Raw genomic sequence first — 21,091 nt, 5'->3', positions numbered from 1 at the left:
ACTAGCATGGTGGGCCGAATGGCCTGTTTCTCTGGTTTGCACTCAAGGAAATTGTATGCAATAAATCCTTGTGTAGCAGATCCAAGCTTGCAAGGCAAGCTGCATGTTAACACCCACCATATGAGAGCTATTTAGCCTTATTTGTACATGGTAGTCAGAGGTACATTTTGTGTCTTTAATCTACTCTAAAGCGATCTTTCTGACAGTGTTGATTTTGTCAAAAGTCTACCTGCTTTTCTCCTTTGCACTGCAAACGATTATTTTCAGCAGAGGCATAGGAACAAGCTCGAATCAAACTGACCCTGCAGGGGCCAATGGCCCATCAAGTTTCCGAGCTCGTTATTTTTGCGGTTGAAATTGAGGCGGGCCTCTAGATTGACTGAATTAATTGATCTCTACAGAGTTGGGCAGGTTTGATTCTGCCCTATGGTCAGTTAACTACAGTGGTGCAAGGAGGTGGCTCAAGGGCAATTAGGGTTGGGCAATAATGGGTGGCCTAGTTAGCGAAGCCCACATCCCTTGAGTGGATTTTCAAAAGTAAGTCACGGTGCTCTTAGGTAAGACTAAAGGGGGAAGGATCGGGGACAAGGGAAATCAGGCAAGGCACCTTCTCCCAATTCATAATCCACGAATGTCAGGTGAACGTTGTGTACATGTGGATACAGGTGTAGGGTGGGGACTGCAGTGACCCTGAAAGTTAAATAGTCTTCGAGCACCCATTGTTCAAGCTCGCAGGTTCACCCTGGCTGCCTGGTAAGACAGCGAGCCATGCGAATATCAGAAGAACTGTATCCCAACTTTCACCACGTCTCACAGCGAGTCTCACAGCACTTCCTGCAGCCAATGAAATACTCGGAAAGTGTTCTCACGCAACAGTCATTTTATGCCCAGTCAGGCCCCACAAAAAGCAACGTGATAAAACCACGTGGCCTGCTTTTTGAGACTTTGGCGAGGAAGTTGATGTTGACTGATTCAGGAGAGGAGGGGAAGGCGAGGCGACTGGCGAATAAAATGGGTGGAGAAAGCCAAGCGCTGAATTAAAACAGGCGACGTTCCAAGAAAATGGAATATGGGGAGTGGTTAAGAGTGTGCGACATGCTACTAACATGGGGCGCTTGAGGCAAATCATTCAGATGCATTTGAGGAGAAGTCCGCTAAGTGCCTGAGGGAGAAAGGAATCAAAGGATATGTTTATAGGAGGTTTGTGAGGAGCATAAATACCAGCTTAGGTAAGTTGGACTGAATGGCCTGGTCCGATGCTGTCAAGTTTAATGTAAGCCACACCTGCAACACTGCGACGTTCCAGTGAAGTCACTTTTCCAAAGTACAGTAGAACTCACATGTAGCACTGTATCCCGACACGTGTTGAAAACAGCAACAACATCAGAAAAATAGTTCAGAAAAAGTCAAAAGCTAACTACATTCTTGACGGCTAGAACTAGATTGCAAGACTGCATTTCCATAGCACCTTTGACCACCTCAGGAGGTGCCTTCCGGCCAATGAACACTTTTGAATTAGCGATGTAATGTAGGAAACATGACAACTAGTTTGTGCACAGCAAGCTCCCACAAACAGCAATGTGATTATGCCTAGATGATCAGTTTTAGTGACGTTGATTGAGGATTCCATATTGGCCAGGGCACCAGAGATAAACTCCCCCATCCTCCTGTAAAATAGGGATCTTTTGAGAGAGCAGGGGAGGCCTTAATTGGTTTAATATCTCATCCAAAAGAGGGCCACTTTGACACTGCAGCTTTCCCTCTAGTCGTGCACTGGCGTGTGAGCCTGCATTTTTGTGCTGTTTGCCGTTGGGGGTGGGACTTAAACGCACAACTGTCTGTCTTGCAAGAGAGCGACCACCCAAACCGCGGCTGGCACCTGCCGAATCTTTGCCATTCTGATCGAAACCAGCAGGAGTGATGTGCTCGCAAGGAAGCAACTGCACTTGGTTTATTCGATTTTAAAAAATATCGCTCTCTCGGCAGCAAACAACTGGTGTGGAGGTGGTTTGCGCAATGTCTATGCAGTTTCTAATGGGTATGTGAGTTCACAGTACAGAGCAGTCATTATCAGACACTGACTTGGAAGTTTTATTGAGAGCCACTCACTGTTCTGGGGAAATGGCAACGTGTCAAGCAGTGGGTCAGGGGTCATACTCTTCTGAGATTGGATCAGAGTACATTTTGTCCCAATTCATTCGCAGGATATGGGCATCGCTGGCTGGATCTGCATTTAGTGCCCATCCTTAATTGCCCTTCTTCAGAGGGCATTTTAAGATTCAACCAACGGCAGATTTCCTTCCCAAGAGGCATTAATAGTGAACCAGGTGGGTTGTTACACCAACAATGGCCATTGTTAAAATTCCACATTTTTTTTATTGAATTCAAATTTCGCCATCTGCCATGGTGGGATTTGAACCCTGGTTCCCAGGATTGCTATATTACAAATACGCCACCATCTCCCCCATTGTTTAGGGGCAGCACGACAGGGTGCTTTAGTCTGCATCTGTCAGTGACTGATTGTACCTCTGGAGCGCTTGATGCTAATCATTGGAATTGAATAGAGGAAAATATTCCACCCTTCAACAATGACTGAGCTAGCATTAACGACGTGTGAAGTTCACACATGAAGGTAAAGGAGGCATTGAGGACCCTTGATGATATTAAAGGTTATTGATTAGCTGTGCCACACACTGACGCTTTTGAAAAAGACAACAGGATTCCTGGCTAATCAAAGCTGGTGAGTAAATCATGGACCTTTGGAAATGTAGTTCTCTCCTCCCGGCTGCCATCTAGCAACACTTCCCAGCTATTAATTCCACATTAAAAGGTCGTTGTACCTCTTTAGCAAGAATCATCAAGTTTTGCAGCACGATATCCATGGCTTCAGTCACTTCCACTGTTGTATTAGGATTAGTGATCAATCTTTTCTGTAAAACATGAACAGAGAATTAAGTGGCAAAGGAAATACACTCATGCCTAGACACACCTCCCCCAAAAAACAGTTATAAATACACATAACCACCCTGCAACACACTTACAAATACACATACGTACAAACACTCACACATACAACCACACATCCCCCACACTGACACACTCGCAGCTACCAACACACACATCTATAAATACACAGACACACTCACACACACAAACACACATCCCCCACACTGACACCCTCGCAGCTACAAACACACACATCTATAAATACACACAAACCAGCCCACTCACCTCCAAACACACGCAGACACATTCACACACCCGTACACACTCATACCCACAAACTACACACACACACACACACACACACACACAGTGATTTTTAATTTAAGGATTAGGCGTGATGCTGTTTTTTTTTACACCCCAGCCAGTTTTACTCTCCACTGAAGTTATATAAGTGCACATAAAAACACATTATCTGCAATCCCATGGTCTTTTTGCCTAGCGGCCTTGCTTCATGTTTGAACAATAAACAAAGTTGACCACTTTCGCAGCAGGGATAGGCAGACACTTAAATGAGCTTCTGATATGAAGAGAATACAAAACAAATAATGTGTTACCTTCTACAGTTTTCTTCTTGGAAAAGAACAATTCTATTCACAACCTTTGAATATGGCATCAGATGTAGCTGCACGATAATTCGCAGCAAACATGATGGAACAGGTAATGTTGTGGGTCTGCTGGGCCATCACTGACAGTGTTACTGGGCGGAACATATTACTGCAGCATTTGATTAGTAAGGTGGCTATGGTTGGGGACAATAATTGTATCTTCAAGTGTATTTCCTGTGAATAATGTTATTTTTTGAGATCTGGACGATGATGATAAGGCAGTGTTTATTTTAAAAAGCCACAAAAAGTTTGAAAGCACTCAGCAGCTCAGATAGAATGTGACACCAGCTCACTGACGTGAAAGGTTAATTCTGTTTTTCTCTCTCCACAGATGCTGCTTGAGGAGTGTTTTCATCGCTTTTCCTGTTTTTATTTCAGATTTACAGCATCTGTAGTGTTTTGCTCGCGAGGCGATATTTATTGCCCAGACCAAGCTGTCCTCTGGGCATTAAGCGACAAACACACAGGCTAATTAGCGCTTTCATCACTGGGCAGTGTAGCGCACAAAGACTCCATGAGACGAATAGAGTGAAGTCGATGAGGCTTTATTAAGCGTGTCTGTTCCCCCGCAGCTCGATAGTAAACTGGCCTGCGGGGGAAGACTCCGGCTTCTTATACTCCGCCTTCAGGGCGGAGCTTGAGGTCAACGGCCAACCAGGACCCGGGATCTGTCAGCCAATGACATTAGGGCTTCCAGTCCCACATGACCCCCAATACATACTACCACAGGCAGAAAAACAGCAATATCAGCTCGAGAGCCTTTATACGCTACTTTTCCACTATTGTGCAGTAAATATTGTCGTTGGGTCAACTGTATCGGAGTATATTCAACATATCCAAAACATGGCTATAGGATGATGGTTACAGATAAAATATGTAAACTGAGGGTTCTCCTTCCTTCATCAGCACAGGAGATTTTCTGGAGGGATAAATACTGGCCAGAAAGAACTACCTTGGTCTTTGAAGTAATGCCGTGGACAGAACGAACCTTGATGTAACATCTCTTTATGCCCAGTATGTTTGGGCAGTCTGACTGACTGGTGAGGCCTTTCACGTGCCATTTTAAACTTCTCTGCTCTTTCAGGCAAGTTCTCCTCAGCCATGTAGGGTAGGCCCCAGCCCAGAAACAAACGTTCAATGCAAATGGGGTGGAACTCCAGAGCTCAGAATTCCACACCTTTCTTTCCCTCCCCAACCACAAGACATTAAGCAGAGGAAAATTGATCAGTGGCAAGGGGAATATTTGGATTAGCCCACAACTAGAATATCACGTCCAGTTCTGGTCAGTACACTTTAAGAACGGCATTTGAGCAGGTGCAGAGGAGATCTGTCAGAGGCGAGGGATTTTAGCTACTGGGTTGGAGAAACAGGTTTTTCTGCTTGGCGTAAAGAAGATCGAGTGGGGATTTGATAGAGGTGTAGAAGAGTATGACGGATTTAGGTAAGGTAGATAAAGAAAAACTGTCCCTATTAGATGATGGTGAAAGGATTATGGCACATGGGTGGGCATGGTAGCGCAGTGGTTAGCACTGTTGCTTCATAGTGCCAGGGTCTCGGGTTCGATTCCTGCTTGGGTCGCTGTCTGGGCGGAGCATGCACGATCTCCCCGTGTCTGTGTGGATTTCCTCCGGGTGCCTCCCACAAGTCCCGAAAGACGTGCTGTTAGGTGAATTGGACATTCTGAATTCTCCCTCCGTGTACCCGAACAGGTGACGGAGTGTGGTGACTAGGGGATTTTCACAGTAACCTCATTGCAGTCTTAATGTAAGCCTACTTGTGACAATAATAAAGTTAAAGTTAATTATTATTATTTCAAGTTTTGGATGAAAGATGTAGGAGCGAAATGAGGAAGAGTCTATTTTACCCAGAGGGTGACAATAGCCTGGAACTTGCTGCCTACGAGGGTGCTGGAAGTGGGGACAAAGAGAATTTTGATGGGCATTTGAGGAAAATAAATTGTTGGGCAATGGAGAACAGAAGAGGGTAATGAGAATAACTGGACTGCTCCAAAATGAAGCAGTGTGGACTCGATGGGCTGAATGGTCTCCTTCAATGCCATAACGACTCCTGTCAATAATGTCCGATATGTTTTGCCATACACTGTCATGAATGGATTCAATTACTTAACTTACTTGCGTAAACGTTAGGATATCCAGGTTGGAAAAGAATGCTCGTTCGACTTTTTTCAGTTCCGCCTCAGGCAGGGTGCAAATGAGAGATTGAACATCAGTGGCGGTGGAGCGATTTCCAATGATAACAAAGTCCTCCAGTTTCGGGCCATTGCAAAGGTCCTTCAGCTGTAATCCTTGCCCCTCTGTAATGACCTGAAATGAATGACATTACTGTTTGCCGTGTTGGAGGTGCAGAGACATATCTAGTGACCTTGTGCTTAATGCCTTTAAGTGCTCCATGTAATAAAGTGAGTTAAGCCAAAGTCAATAAAGATTAAAAGAATAGAAAGTAGGTTTAACAATAAATAAACTAAAATTGCATTATTAGCAACAAGAGTGGGGGCCCTCCAGCCCTCAAAAGCTGCACCACAATTCAATTAGATCATAGTTAACCTGAGACTCAATTCTATTAAGCTGCCTTTGCTCCATATCCCTTAATACCCTTACACAACAAAAAAAAAGTCATTTTCTAAAGCTGTAATGACTAAACGAACAGCCAAATTAAAATTACTTTCAAGTCAAAAGCTATTGCACTATAAATCATACTAACCCACGATTTAGCCTTACACAATTTGCAAAGTCCAACAGCAACCACTTGAAGCAAATTCCACTGGGTCAAGTTTTAAAATGTAACCATTACACAAATTATATAGCGCAATGTGTTAGTTACAAGGTTATTATAACCTCATCAAGTGGCTGAAAATCACACCATAAATCATGAACACTAGTTCCAGCAAGTGTATAACTGCTACCTTAACCTTGAAAATTAGATTACAGTCTTCAAGTTACTCTTGGCAAAGTAATTTTAATGGAGGATGTAGCTAACCTCATATAATCTCGTCACTAATCCAAGCAAGAATCACTGCCCATCCATTACACCCAACTAGAGCATTTTTGATAGCGACGTGAATACAGAATATAATTAATCTACCTCCAGGTTTCACATGGCGTGGCAGAATCTCAAAGACATTGACCAGTATTTATACTGTTCATTTCTGTCCAAATTGTTGACATGCCTGTATAAAATGCAGACTGAGTTGCTGATTGATTGACTTAAATAGCGTCTTATACAATGGGCTGGATTCTTCGGCCGCGCCCAACGTAAGATGGCCACAGACGGGACGGGGACCATATAAAAGTCTGTTGACCTCGGGTGGGAATTTCCAGTCACTGGGAATAAATACCTATTTATGAAGATGGTGACAGGCTTGGCTCAGGTGGCAGTGCCCTTGAAAGGAACGTTTGCATTTATACAGCACCTTTCATGACCACAGGAGGTTCCCAAGTGCTTTTGCAGCTAATTAAGTTATTTTTAAGTGTAGGCTCTATTGTAATGTAGGAAACACAACAGCTAATTTGTGTACAGCAAGGTCCCAAGGGCAACAATTTGATGATAAACAAATCATCTGTTTGTGCGGTGTTCTTTAAGGGATAAATATTGGCCAGGACGTCATGGATAACTAGCTCCCCTACTCTTCTTCAAAACGGTGCCATGGGATCTGTAACATTCACTGAGAGGGCAGTTGGAGTCTCAGTTTAACATGTCAGCAGAAGGTGATGGGCTTTGGCCTGTCTCAAAGACTCGCATACACAATCTAAACTGATGCTACTGTGCAGATTGGGATAGTGTGTCACTCAGATTTGCTGCTTCTGAGCTGAGATGTTCAGTTTTTTTCTTATTTACCCTCTCACATTGCTGTAAAAGATTCCTGAGCCTTTTCTGAAAAGAACAATGGTCATATACTCACCATCATTTATCCTTCAACCAACCCCAACAACGAAATAAAGACCAGGGGCTGGATTGTCCAATAATGAGGCTATGTCCCCACGCCAGTGTAAAACTCTGGCGTTTCACTCTGGACTTTCCTTGAGAAAGTCCTGAGTGATTCTCCCATCCATAGGGGGCTGGCGGGGCCCCGGAGTGGTTCTTGCAGCTCTGGCTGCGGATACGGGGCCCCGCATTTATGGCCGGGAGTCCACGCATGTCGCACGGTGGCGGCCTGCAGCAGGCGCCCCGTGCGACATGGCGGACTCGCACCGCGGAGCGGCACCAAGAATGTAGGCCCCCCTCCCGAGATTGCGCGTGCCCGCGGGTCCGTGGCGCCCGATCGCTCCCCTGGCTGTCCATGAACTCCCCCCCCCCCGGTGAACAATTACTCGTCCCTCACCAGGGCGGCAGCGGACTGAGTCCGCAGCCGCCACCCGACGTTCCCAACGGCCGATAGGTGGTTAGAACCACACCGTCAGGAACTCGGCCAGTTGCGCGCAGAGAATCGCGCGGGGGGGGCCCTCTGTCAATGGCCCCCTACCCGTGCCGCGTAGGGAGCATATAATTTATAGTCCATTTGCACTCACACATCTTCAACATCTTCACCTCTCAAACCTACACCCATTGGTGCCTAGGGTGGCCGGACCTTGGGAACATCACATGCAAGGTTCCGCCCAAGTCACGCAACATCCTGATTTGGAAATGCATCACTGTCCCTTCATCATCGCTGGGTCAAACTCCCATTTAAGGGATAACAGCATGCAATCACTCGAAGGGAAGTGTGTCATGTTATGTGGTTTCACTTTGGCCTGTGCGCCATGTGTTCTGCTCACAGGTCAAATTGAAACGGAGACTGGATCTCATGACACACTTCCCTTCTAGTGATGGCATGCTGCTATCCCTTAAAGGCGTGTTAGAAAACCAACAGCACTGTGGAAGTACTTTCACGGACTGCAGTCATTTCTGAAGGCAGCTCACCATAGCCTTCCTAAGGAGAGGCAACAAATGCTGACCTTTGTATCAATCCTCACACCCTGTGAAAAAAAATATTAAAAACCGTCATGTGGTGCAGTAAATCGTAAAGAAGGAAAGTAACACAAGTGAATTCAATGGAAGCAGATCATTCCAGGTCGTCATAGGGTGGGATTCACCAGCTTCCCAGTGCCGTGAGGCAGCAGTGCTAACCACTCCGCCACCGTGCCGCCTTCCCATGTCCTTATTTATACGCCTCGAATCCAAATTCATATGTCCGCAATGATGTAAGAAACTACCTATGTAAACATGTCATGCTGTAATTCTACCATAGCACCCCCACTGTAAAGTGGATGTAATTACAATGTGACAAGTTTACATAGACAATTTCCATTATAAGTGTAAGCACGGGCAGCACGGTGGCGCAGTGGGTTAGCCCTGATGCCTCACGCCGTCGAGGTCCCAGGTTCGATCCCGGCTCTGGGTCACTGTCCGTGTGGAGTTTGTACATTGTCCCCGTGTTTGCCTGGGTCTCACCCCCACAACCCAAAGGTGTGCAGGGTAGGTTGATCGGCCACGCTAAATTGCCCCTTAATTGGAAAAAATGTATTGGCTACTCTAAATTAAAAAAAAAAATTAAGTGTAAGCACAGGAAACTAATAGAAGGAAAAAGTTGTCAGAAAGTGTAAGCAGGCGCAAGGTTTACTAATTGACGGTTCATCACATGCTGAGGCCGGGATTATTATTCCACTCCTGTGTCCATCCACTTCCTTACCTTCCCAAAATTTACATCAGCATTCAGGATCTCATTCACTGTATGAGAATCAAACGACATGTCTTGCTGCAGAAACTCCGACAGTGTCTCGTTCTCAATTAAGAAATCCCGGAGCCTTAGGTCTGCGGAGAAAAGATGATACTGTTAGTAAGCAAATAACTTGAGCTGGGCCAGAGATTACAACCCATATCCGTTAGCCTCAGATGAAGCCACAAATCCGTCGGGAAAAACACTTCCATCAACATTAAAGTAACTGAATGGTACAGCTGGTGTCAATGGCAGCAGGTTTGCCTCTAGGTCTGCAGGCGGTGGGTTTTATTACAATAACAATCTTTATTAATAATCTTTATTAGTAGGCTTACATTAGTAGGCTTACATTAACACTGCTGTGAAAAGCCCCTAGTCACCACACTCCGGCGCCTGTTCGGGTACACTGAGGGAGAATTCAGAATGTCCAATTCACCTAACAAGTACATCTTTCGGGACTTGTAGGAGGAAACCGGAGCACCCGGAGGAAACCCACACAGACACGGGGAGAACGTGCAGACTCCGCACAGACAGTGACCCAAGCTGGGAATCGAACCTGGGACCCTGGCGCTGTGAAGCAACAGTGCTAACCACAGTGCTACCGTGCCGTCAGTAACCAGTAAGGAGACCTGCGCTGCCAAAGGAGTCGTTCTCCAGACGAGATGTTAAACTCAGGTCTCAAGTGCCTGTTTGGTTTGATGGAAGAAAGATCCCACGGCACGCTTCCAGCAGCGGGTTCCACTGCTGAACTGGCAAACAACTGTCGGGCAACCAAACCCCTCAAAAAAGGGAAGAATTGACATTTAAAAGATATCTGGAATGCTTTCCCTGAAAGGACGGGAGGGGCAGATTAAACCGGGAATTTGAGATACACATCACAAAAATAAATCGCAGGGCCGAGAGGAAACTAATTTGTAGCTCTTTCAAAGTGGAAGCAGACATTTGATGAGCCGAATGCCCTCTGCCTGCGGTGGATGATTCAATAATCTCATTGCACCTTACATTAACCTACATTACAGATTTTCGCTGCGTGTTTCTGGACCCCGGTTTCAGGTGCAAATGAGGGTCAGAAGCCTCATTTGCGAAGCAAATGTGTGAAGCAGTTACTCATCGTGGTTTCCCTGGCGTGGCCAATTGATGATCAGAGGGAAGGCTCGGCTTCCATATATGGATGGGAGGCTGGAGGCCATCCAGCTAGGTGGAAACAGGAGAATGCAATGAAAGGCAGATGAGGGAGAGGGCACTTCAAAATATTTTTCAAATTTACGACAGAAAATGGCTTTTGTGGTCAACTCACCAGTGCGGTGGGGGAGGTGGGGGGTAGGGGGGTAGGTGGGGTGTGCGAAGGAGGAGCAGAGGAATATCTCCACAAGGCAGTGTTACCGCACTCAGGATTTCAGCTGGGGAGGGCCCCCAAGCACGTCCTTCCGTCCTCCACTGAGAAGCTGCCTCGAGTAAACTAGCCCCGCCACCTCGAGGAACCTGGCGCCCATGTGGAAAATCCTGATTGGCCTCTGTCAACAGGCCTTCGTAAAAAAGTAAGTAAAGTCGCCAAAGTCCCAGGCTTTCCTGTCTGAGGGGGGGAGAGCCGACTGATGGTGGTTTAACCTGGGGATCACCACACCTCAGGTGAGGGGCAAGGTTCCAGGAATAACCTCAGCCGGGGATTGAACCCATGCTGTTGGCCTTGCTCTGCATCATGAACCAGCTGTCCAGCTAACTGAGCTAAACCTGCCCCCATGCCTTCGTTTGCCTCAATTGGCTATCCATCATTGTACAGGTAAGTAGCCCTGCCGTACCCCCACTCCATCTCAAGACAAATGGCATGGGAGTGGCATGGAGCTGGGGGGACCGACACGCTGGCTGGCGGCATGGTGGAACAGTGGTTAGCACTGCACCCTCACAGCGCCAGGGATCCAGGTTCAATTCCGGCCTTGGGTGACTGTCTGTGTGGAGTTTGCACGTTCTCCCCGTGTCTGCGTGGGTTTCCTCCGATTTCCCCCCACAGTCCAAAGATGCGCAGGTTAGGTGGATTGGCCATGCTAAATTGTCCCTTAGTACCCAGAAGGTTAGGTGGGGTTGCTGTGATGGGGTGGGGGGTGCTCTTTCGGAGGGTTGGAGCAGACTCTATGTGCCGAATGGCCTCCTTCTGCACTGTATTGATTCCATGATTCTATTGTACCATAATTGGCACCCCTCTGTTCGCACCCCTTGCGCCGGTTGAAAATGACACGTCTCTCCTATCCCCCTGTGATTTTGGGATATCCCGAGGATGCGAAAGGTACCAAACAAAGGGTAAGCTCTTTATTTTTGGCATGAAGACAATCTCGGGTACCGCGGAATGAATTCAAAGAAATCCTTTATAGCACTCAGCCTTTTGTCATGGTCAAATACTTGGTCAAATACGTTGACTGAATGCAGCAGATGTTCACTGACTCCCTCCTTCTGTGCGGGCCAGTGAACATATGCACCTCAATCCATTCTGAGCGCTTGGCCAAGGGAATTAATTGTTTCAACAAAAAAAAATGAGATGGCACGTTTTAATGTTTTGAAAAATCCTCATTGTCCCCCGACGCCAGCTGAACTCCCACCAAATAAAGAACAGGGTTGTGGGAAGGGGGGTGTGACAGAATGCCAACTGATGAGGGAAGAAGGTTAATATAGTTCGCACGCTGCCCATGTCAACCCAAGCCCTAGCTTCAACAAGAATCTAGTTAATATTCAGAAACAGACATGAGGCATTCCACTGACTTGCCCTGACTTGTAAACTGACCGATAGTAACCTCGCACACACACACACAGCCTGCACACATGCCTGCAGGGGGCTGCAGTTCCTGTTTTTCATCAAGAACATCACACAACTCCCTGCCGTTGAATGGGTCTCAAAGCTTCCGAAACTCGATCGGTACCGAGGGAGAGAGGATCACTCCCCGCCACCCACCCACCCACCCCAAAACCAGGAATGTTCCTTGCAACTTTTAGCTGCTTAAAAAGCACTATAATTATCACTGGAGTGAGGGGAGGGTTTTACATTCACAGCGGCTGTATCAAACGCTCCAGAAAAAAAAACACACGCACAACACAGAGACAGCTGGCAGCCAATTGTACACCTTTTCTTTTTGCTTGGCGCGTGATAATCCCGCAGGTTTTAGATTACAACAGGACAACCATGCCACAAGAAAGGTGTTTTATAAGGTGGGTTGAATTCATGCCGACGCCTTTAACATTTGTTGGGTTGTCAGGAGAGAGAAAATTGACACTGGGCAGAAGAGGTAGCAGCAGAGTGGTGGAGCGGGCTCGAGGGGCCGAATGGCCGACTCCTGCTCCTGATGTCTCCGCAAAGACTGAAATTGGTCCGAGGGGCTGGTTTGATGGGGGGGGGGGGGGGGGGGGGGGGCAATCGCTGCCTGCACAGCCTCCAATGGCAGAAGGAAGGAAACTGAGATCTCCTGCAAACAGAGAGAGAGAGAAAAAACCCTATTGATTGATGCATTTAGAAATAAATCCGAGCACTCGCAGCTCAGGAGGGTTGGTGAAGACGAACGCAATCTACCACAGCACTAGAACATGGCTTCTTCTGTGCGGTTGCAAAGTGCAGAGTTTGGCAACACTCCCAAGTCTGGCTGCTCAGCTGATTGAGACAAAAAAGGAACATTGCCCACGAAGGAGGAAGGAGGTTACTATCGGTCATTGCTCTCCAGCCTACATTTGCTGCTATCGGATTACACGCGAGCTTTGTTCTTTCTCCTGCTGGCTGCAGCCTGTCTTGCTCCCTGAGTCACTCCAGATTGCTGCCAGTCAACCAGGCTGAAAATGCTCTTTTGTGATCTTCCCCGGGCAGACGGAGCTCTCTCAAGCTTTAACCGCCTGTGGTGTTAGCACCAGCGTTAAAGCTTCCTTCCAGGATCATCATAGAAATCCAGGAGCCATTGGTGGTGACAAAGAAATCTGAACGCTGCTTCCTCATCTGTTTACCATGGCATTATGTGTTTGTTTAACACATCCCAATGCGCTCCCCAACCCCCTATCTACCTCCCTTCCTTCCTCCACTTTAGAAACATTGAATAAACAGGAGCAGGAGGAGGCCATTCGGTCCCTCAAGCCCGTTCCGCCATTCATTATGATCATGGCTGATCATCCAACTCAATAGCCTAATCCTGCTTTCCCCCATTGATGCACGCTCAATTGCACAAAGACTTGAGTTGGATATAACTGAGGCTTTATTGCTCTAAGATGTGTGGCCTCCCACAGCAACTGGCTAAATTGGCTGCAGCATGGAGGACACACATATTTATACTCCGCCTACTGGGTAGAGCCAGCAGGCAGGGACTATTAACGAACCTGTAGTACAGGTCCTACCATACATCACCGAATAGAGGTGCAACAGTGGTTTACCACACCCATATCCTTTGAGCCCTTTTGCCCTAAGTGCTATATCTAACTGCTTCTTGAAACCATTCAATGTTTTGGACTCAACTACTTTCTGTGGCAACGAATTCCACAGGCTCACCACTCTCTGGGTGCAGAAATTTCTCCTCATCTTTGTCCTAACGGTGGCACAGTGGTTAGCATTGCTGCCTCACGGCGCCGATGTCCCAGGTTCGATCACGGCTCTGGGTCACTGTCCGTGTGGAGTTTGCAAATTCTCCCAATGTTTGCGTGGGTTTTGCCCCCACAACCCAAAAATGTGCAGGCTAGGTGGATTGGCCACGCTAAATTGCCCCAATTTTGTCCCAAGTGGTCTACCCCATATCCTCAGACTGTGACACCTTGCTCTGGATACACCAACCATCGGGAACATCCTTCCTGCATCTACCCTGTCCAGTCCTGTTAGAATTTTATAGGTTTCTATGAGATCGCCACCCCCCTCCAGCGAACACAATCCTAACCGATTCAATTTTGTCTCATACGTCACTCCTGCGATCCCAGTGGTACCCGAGGTTGTCTTCATTTCTGGGCCTGGAAGCCTCCTCCTCTTTGATATATTTTCAGTGCTTCACTCCCCCTCTGCTATTTACACCAACCGTTTACAGGTACGCCACCTTTACATCTGTGGTTGTGGCACAGTGGTCCATAGAACATAAAGTGCAGAAGGTGGCCATTTGGCCCATCGTGTCTGCACCGACCCACTTAAGCCCTCACTTACACCCTATCCCCATAACCCAATAACCCCTCCTAACCTTTTTGGTCATTAAGGGCAATTTATCATGGCCAATCCACCTAACCTGCACGTCTTTGGACTGTGGGAGGAAACCGGAGCATCCGGAGGAAACCCACACAGACACGGAGAGAACGTGCAGACTCCTCACAGACAGTGACCCAATGGGGAATCGAACCTGGGACCCTGGCGCTGTGAAGCCATAGTGCTATCCACCTGTGCTATCATGCTGCCCTGGACTCATCATTCAGAGATCCAGGATAATGCTCTGAGGACCTAGGTTCAAATCCCACAATGGTGAAATTTGAATTCAACTTGTGAAAGTCTAGTGATTAACATGTTTGCTGTAAAAAAATTATGTCCTTTAGGGAAGGAAATCTGCCATTTTGCCTGTCCTATATGTGACTCCAGACCCAGGACAATGTGGTTGACTCTCAAATGGCCCAGTAAGCCAGTCAGTTCAAGGGCAATTAATGCTGGCCCACACTCCATAAATAAAAAGATAATTCTTTGTTTCTATACTTGCCCCGTTTTCACTTCCTCCTTAACACCATCATCGCTTTTGTCAATTGAAACCTCTTTTTTGCCACATTCCACCTTGGTATGTCGGGAGCACCATGATTAGGGGTCCCTGACTCCCTCATCTGATTTTCCGATTCACAGTACCAGGTGGTGTAATCTGTGCCAGGTTCCCCTGCCTTGGACAATCTGCCCAAGCTCTATGGTCATCGGAAAATAGGCATTTGGAACTAGGGGGCAAAATTCTCTGGAAACGGCGCAATATCTGTCGACTGCCGCCCAAAATGGCGCAAATCAGACGGGCATCGCTCCGCCCCAAAGGTGCGGAGTGCTCCGCATCTTTGGTGGCCGAGCCCCAACATTGAGGGGCTAGGTCGGCGCTGGACGAATTTCCGCCCCGCCAGCTGCGGAAAAGGCCTTTGGTGCCCCGCCAGCTGGCGCGGAAATGACATCTCCGGGCGGCGCATGCGCAGGAGCGTCAGCGGCCGCTGACGGCATTCCCGCGCATGCGCAGTGGAAGGAGTCTCTTCCACCTCCGCCATGGTGGAGACCGTGGCGGAGGCGGAAGGGAAAGAGTGCCCCCACGGCACAGGCACGTCCGCGGATCGGTGGGCCCCGATCGCGGGCCAGGCCACCGTGGGGGCACCCCCCGGGGCCAGATCGGCCCGCACCCCCCCAGGACCCCGGAGCCCGCCCGCGCCGCCTTGTCCCGCCGGTAAGGTAGGTGGTTTAATTTACGCCGGCGGGACAAGCATTTTAGCGGCGGGACTTCGGCCCATCCAGGCCGGAGAATCGAGCGGGGAGGCCCGCCAACCGGCGCGGCGTGATACCCGCCCCCGCCGAATATCCGGTGGTGGAGACTTCGGCAACCGGCGGGGGCGGGATTCACGCCAGCCCTCGGCAATTCTCCGACCCGGCGGGGGGTCAGAGAATCTCACCCAGGATCTCCAATGTTCTTAAATGTATTCCTGGAGGTTGCATCACATGACTGCCCCCACACTTCAGCCATTAGTCGGCCAACGCATCCACCCTCGTGATGCACTGCCGTCCGACACCAATTGGAAAGAAAAAGTACCCAATTGGAGATTCTTGACTGTTAGCCATACCCGTCTTTTTCCCATTTTCTATGTTTTTACAGCTGATAATGAAACATGTTCAAAGAAAATTACATAAACAGCCATCTTTTTTAATGTCCCAATGATTTCTCCCCAAGGTTGTACACAACAGTATCCTGGAGATTGATCTTCAATTCCTGGACACTGTAGGCCAATATTGGGAGGGCTGGAAACCCTGGGCGGAATTCACCCCCCCCACGCTGGGTGGGAGAAATCGCCCGGGCACCGCGCGTGTCCTGCCACGCCGTCCCGACGCGATTCTCCCCCCCGCCGCCAAACCGGCGCGGCGCAAATCACGGTTGACCGCTGGGAGAATCGCCGCTTGCCGTTGGTAATGGGAGAGCAGCGATTCTCTGGCCCGCATGGGCCGAGCGGCCTGCCCAACATGACAGGTTCCCACCGGCGGCATCCACACCTGGTCACTACCGACGGGAACAGCGCGGGAACGCTGGGGGGGGGGGGGGGCAGCCTCTGGGGGGGCGAGGGGGTTCCTGCACCGGGGGGGCGGGGGGGGGGGGCTCAAGAGGGGTCTGGCCCACGATCGGTGCCCACCGATCGGCGGGTTGGCCTCTCTGAAGGAGGTCCTCCTTTCCTCCGCTGCCCCGCAAGATCGATCCGCCATCTTCTTGCGGGGCGGCCGTGGGGAGGACGGCAACCGCGCATGCGCGGGTTGGCGCCGGCCAACCTGCGCATGTGCGGGTGCCGTCATTTACACGGCGCCGGTAGTGTCATTTACGCGGTGCCGCTTTTACGCGGCGGCAAGGCCCGGCGCGCGTAAATTACGCGGCGCCGCTCCTAGCCCCCCGGGGGCGGGAGAATAGAGGGCTGGGAACGGCCTCCGACGCCGGAGTGAAACACTCCGGTTTTCACTCCGGCGCCGGGACTTAGTCTCCCGATGGGAGAATTGGGATAAAATTCTCCCCAGTCTATTCAGGCTCTCATAGAAAGAACAAAAAAAAATTAATTTATATAAAGCCATTAACATACAAAAATAGTCCCTGGTAGAATAGTCATCAAGCCAATACTTACTAATGATGATCCTTGCTCACATCTCAGCATGTCAAACATCCCAAAATGCAACTATTCTGTCTTAGCAATCTTCCACGAAGAGTCAGATGAATGACCAGCTCCTCTATAAAGAACAATACAGCCTGGAACAGGCCCTTCGGCCCTCCAAGCCTAGACCGGTCATGATACCAACCGTGGCCATATATTTATTTTGGTGGTTGAGGGAAGAATGTGTCTTGAGACCTTTAACATCGTCCTAAACATGAGGAGGTCAACTTTCCTTGAGTCAAGCATTTCCCTTGGAGCTTTAACATTCACTGACTAACTGGGATAGACAGTTGACGCACTGGCTTGTACTGCCATAGCTGCAGGGTTTCAGAAATAATTTTCAAAGGGTATTGGAGAAGAACCTGAGGATGAGAGGCTGACGGGCGAGCAGGGATGCGGGGGTCAAAGCATGATTGCACTTCCAAAGTGCCAACGCAGGCACAATGGGCCTCTGATGTTCTCCTCAGTTCTGTGTGGTAAGTTTCACTCATCCTAACGAAACACCAATCAAGCAAGCAATCCCCAACTGCTGAACGCAGGAGTCAGCTGAGATCGTGAACTCACCAACTTCACGTGCAGGCACATGATATAGGAAGCTCAGTCAGCAACATTCACGTTCGCCCTCAACCTCTGTGACCTCAGCCCTACAATGCGGGCAGGGTGATTACACAATTGTGAGCTGCTGTATCACAAAAGATAAAATCGCGTCATTGTTCGAATTTAAAGGAACCATTAAAGAGTGTTGTGTTTGTCCTAATATGGCTGTGGGTCAAGGCTCACTGGCATTGCCTCAATGGGGGAGGGAATATACGATAGTAGATAGTCTTAATCGATAAAGCATTGTGGACTCAGTGACTTCACCCAAGAGTGAAGTAGGAGCCCAGATCTGAAGAAGCCTTCAGGGATTTGCTGCTGGGAGCTTAATGCTGATACGGAACAACGTGCAAAAGTAACAATTCCAACTCTGAAACATTTCCAAATAGTGTACGGTTTACATCCTTCTCAACAGATGTTGGTTCCAACATTGTAACTTGGGAAAGGATCCTTACAAACTCAAGAGTAAAGTGTAGAACTTGAAATGGTCAAGAGACCCATTAAGCCCACTCCTGGTACACAACCTGCAGAATCCAGCCCCATTATGGTCTTCCTCACAGCCAGTTGCTGGAGGCTGAAGTTTGCATCTACTATACTCCCTGATCCTAGACATAAGCAAGCAAGTGCTTAGACTCCCATCAGGCCCTTTCTAAACCCCATTTCACATGCCGGGGCATTCATATTTTACCAAGAGTCACACCATTTTCAATTTGTTTATAGTGCACTCATGGAGACTTCTTTCGAGCCATTTTGAAGTAAATTATCTCGGCGGGTTTCTATCCAGTTGTACATGCTTCAGAAAGATGCCCTGTAAACCCCCCCAAATATTCCCATGCACTTTGAAATGATCCATGGCCTCAAACCGTTAAACTGGAGGGAAAATAATTAAATTTGCCTGGGATTTTCCGGCCACGTCCGTCGACAGGGTCTTCCAATCCTGCCGAAGGTCAACAGACGTTTGGCTGGACTATCGCATCTCCTGCAGCAGGGCCCGACGTTTAGCAAATTCAACTAAATGTGAGCCCAACAGAAAAGCACAGTAGACAAAAGGAAATGGAAAAATGATATAATTCTTCATTAAAGAAACATCACATGTGGTTTTGCTTTGGAAAATAAGCCCGTAAAATAATAAGAATTTTTCCAATTGTCAATTGGCATCTAGGAATGGAATTCTTTGCTATTTTCCTCAATGACTGAACAGCAACAACAACTTTCATTTATATAGGATCTTTACCGTAGCAAAATGGCCCTTGGCGGGTTTACCAAATGTGGCCCATGATCTACTCTTACGGAAAACTATGGAACATTTCAACCATGGGACCAGGGGCCATGTGCTGGAAACTTCCCAGCTACAGCTTTGGGGCAACCTTGTCCCCTTAAATTATCAGAGGAATGCTGGCCGGCAACAGGCACGAGGACTGCGGCAGATTTAAGTGTTTATCACAATTATCACTAATCGTGTCAGATCTATTTACAATTGTAACAAAGGTTGTCATGATATGCAGGCATGCAGTTAATGATATACAGACAGGCAGCTAATGAACACAGAGAACAGGACATGACCACTGAGCAGACAGGACACTCAGGGGTGGTATCTCACTATAAAAGGCACGAGGCACTCACACTCCGCCTCTTTCCACTGATGAACAGCTACAGAGTGAGTCAGGGTGTATGTACAGTATCACACCTCCAGCACGTGGCTAAGAGCTAGTCTGGCTCAGTCAGACAGAGTAACCACACTTAAGTTAGCAGAGAGTCGAACTCAGAGAGAACTGTGCTAACTGTGCTACTGGTTCAATAAATCAGATTGAACTAACTTCAAGGTCTGGAGTATCTTTTGGTTAAAGCTGCATCCAGTTGCAGCCTGTGTTATCCCAGAGTACATAACACGACAAAGGTGACTTGCATTTATAGGGTCGGTACTGGCAGTGATGTACTTTTTTTTTTAAATTTAGAGTACCCAATTCATTTTTCCAATCAAGGGGCAATTTAGCGTGGCTAATTCACCTCCCCTGCACATCTTTTGGGTTCTGGGGGCAAAACCCACACAAACACTGGGAGAATGTGCAAACTCCATACGGATAGTGACCCAGAGCCGGGCTAGAACCTGGAACCTTGGCGCCGTGAGGCTGTAGTGCTACCACTGCGCCACCGTGCTATCCTGCAGTGATGTACTTTTGAAGTGTAGTGCAATGTGGGAAATGCGACAGCCAATTTGCACGTAGCAAGTTCCCAGAAATAGCGATACAAAAATATCTCCAGGTTTTATTGCTCCAGTGATTGGTGCCAGGGGTGACTACCGGCCAGACCGCCAGGGTGAATATGCCTTCTCTCCTTTTAAAATAGTGCTGCGGGATATTTTATGCCCATTTGAGAAAGCTGATGGGTTATTGGTTTAACGTCTCATCCAACGTACGGCACCTCTAACAGCGCAGCGCATCTTCGGCACTGCACTGGCGTGTCAGCCTGGATCATGTGCACAAATCTCTAATGTGGGGTTCAAGGGGCTAGAGCCATGCTTAACATCAATAAACTGTCTCACAGTTTGTTTTTCACTCTCGTTAAAAATGTTAATTAGTGCACCTTGCATTGTGCAGACCTTGTTCGATGGGTGACCATGTGACTAAGTGACGTGTGTGTCACATTTTCAGTTTTGCAAACAGTAAAGTAGCAGGCACCACCAAAAGTTCCCAAGGCAAGTTTGACCATTTGATCCAAGACCTACCTGCAAACTATCCTGGACTGTGTCAGGTCCACTTGACCTTCCCACTTCTAGAAGAATGATTAACGTTGATTCACATGAGGGCACCTTTTACTTGCAAGAAAAATGTCAAGTCTTCCTACCCATAGGCTGATCGTTGATTCAATAAATGTGCCTGCTGCCAATAAACAACCAGTCTGATTTTGAACGGTATCCACTCGGCTTGCGAAATGCTTGCCTTTCCATGTGGTCGAGACTAAGGAACGGGAGCTGACATTCAGTCTCTCGACTTAACATCGCCATTCAATCAGATCACAACTGATGTGTAACTCAACTCTATTTTCCCAAATTAGCTCCATATCCCTTGCTACCCTGACTCAAAAACATCGATCTGCATCTTAAAAGCTCCAATGGTTCCAGCACCCTCGCAGCTTGGGGGAGGAATTAGACTGCCAGTGGTCTTTGTGTGAAAAGTGCCTCCCAATTTCCCTCCTAAACAGCTTAGCATTAATCTATCCCCTTGTTTTGATTCTCCTAACGGAGGAAGTATCTCTTTGTCTAACTCTTGTAATGATTTTCAACATCGATCACATCCCGCCCCAATCCTCTGTGTCCCAAAAGGAG

General features: G+C 48.0%; 1 protein-coding gene across 2 annotated transcripts in view; it reads right to left on the bottom strand.

Moving 5' to 3' along the window:
• Positions 1 to 21,091, bottom strand: part of LOC140429820 (phospholipid-transporting ATPase ABCA1-like) — a 168,837-nt gene that overhangs the window by 79,766 nt on the left and 67,980 nt on the right. For both annotated transcript variants that reach the window (XM_072517273.1, XM_072517274.1), the window contains exons 6-8: positions 9,298 to 9,419; positions 5,744 to 5,935; positions 2,841 to 2,930 (exon numbers count right to left, since the gene is read on the bottom strand). In XM_072517273.1, coding sequence (XP_072373374.1) covers positions 2,841 to 2,930; positions 5,744 to 5,935; positions 9,298 to 9,419 — 404 coding nt within the window. The remainder of the gene's footprint in view (positions 1 to 2,840; positions 2,931 to 5,743; positions 5,936 to 9,297; positions 9,420 to 21,091) is intronic.

Source organism: Scyliorhinus torazame, chromosome 9, assembly GCF_047496885.1.
Source record: "Scyliorhinus torazame isolate Kashiwa2021f chromosome 9, sScyTor2.1, whole genome shotgun sequence".
NCBI lineage: Eukaryota > Metazoa > Chordata > Chondrichthyes > Carcharhiniformes > Scyliorhinidae > Scyliorhinus > Scyliorhinus torazame.
Note: the sequence above shows the minus strand (reverse complement) of the source record. Positions and strands in the feature narration are given on the sequence as shown.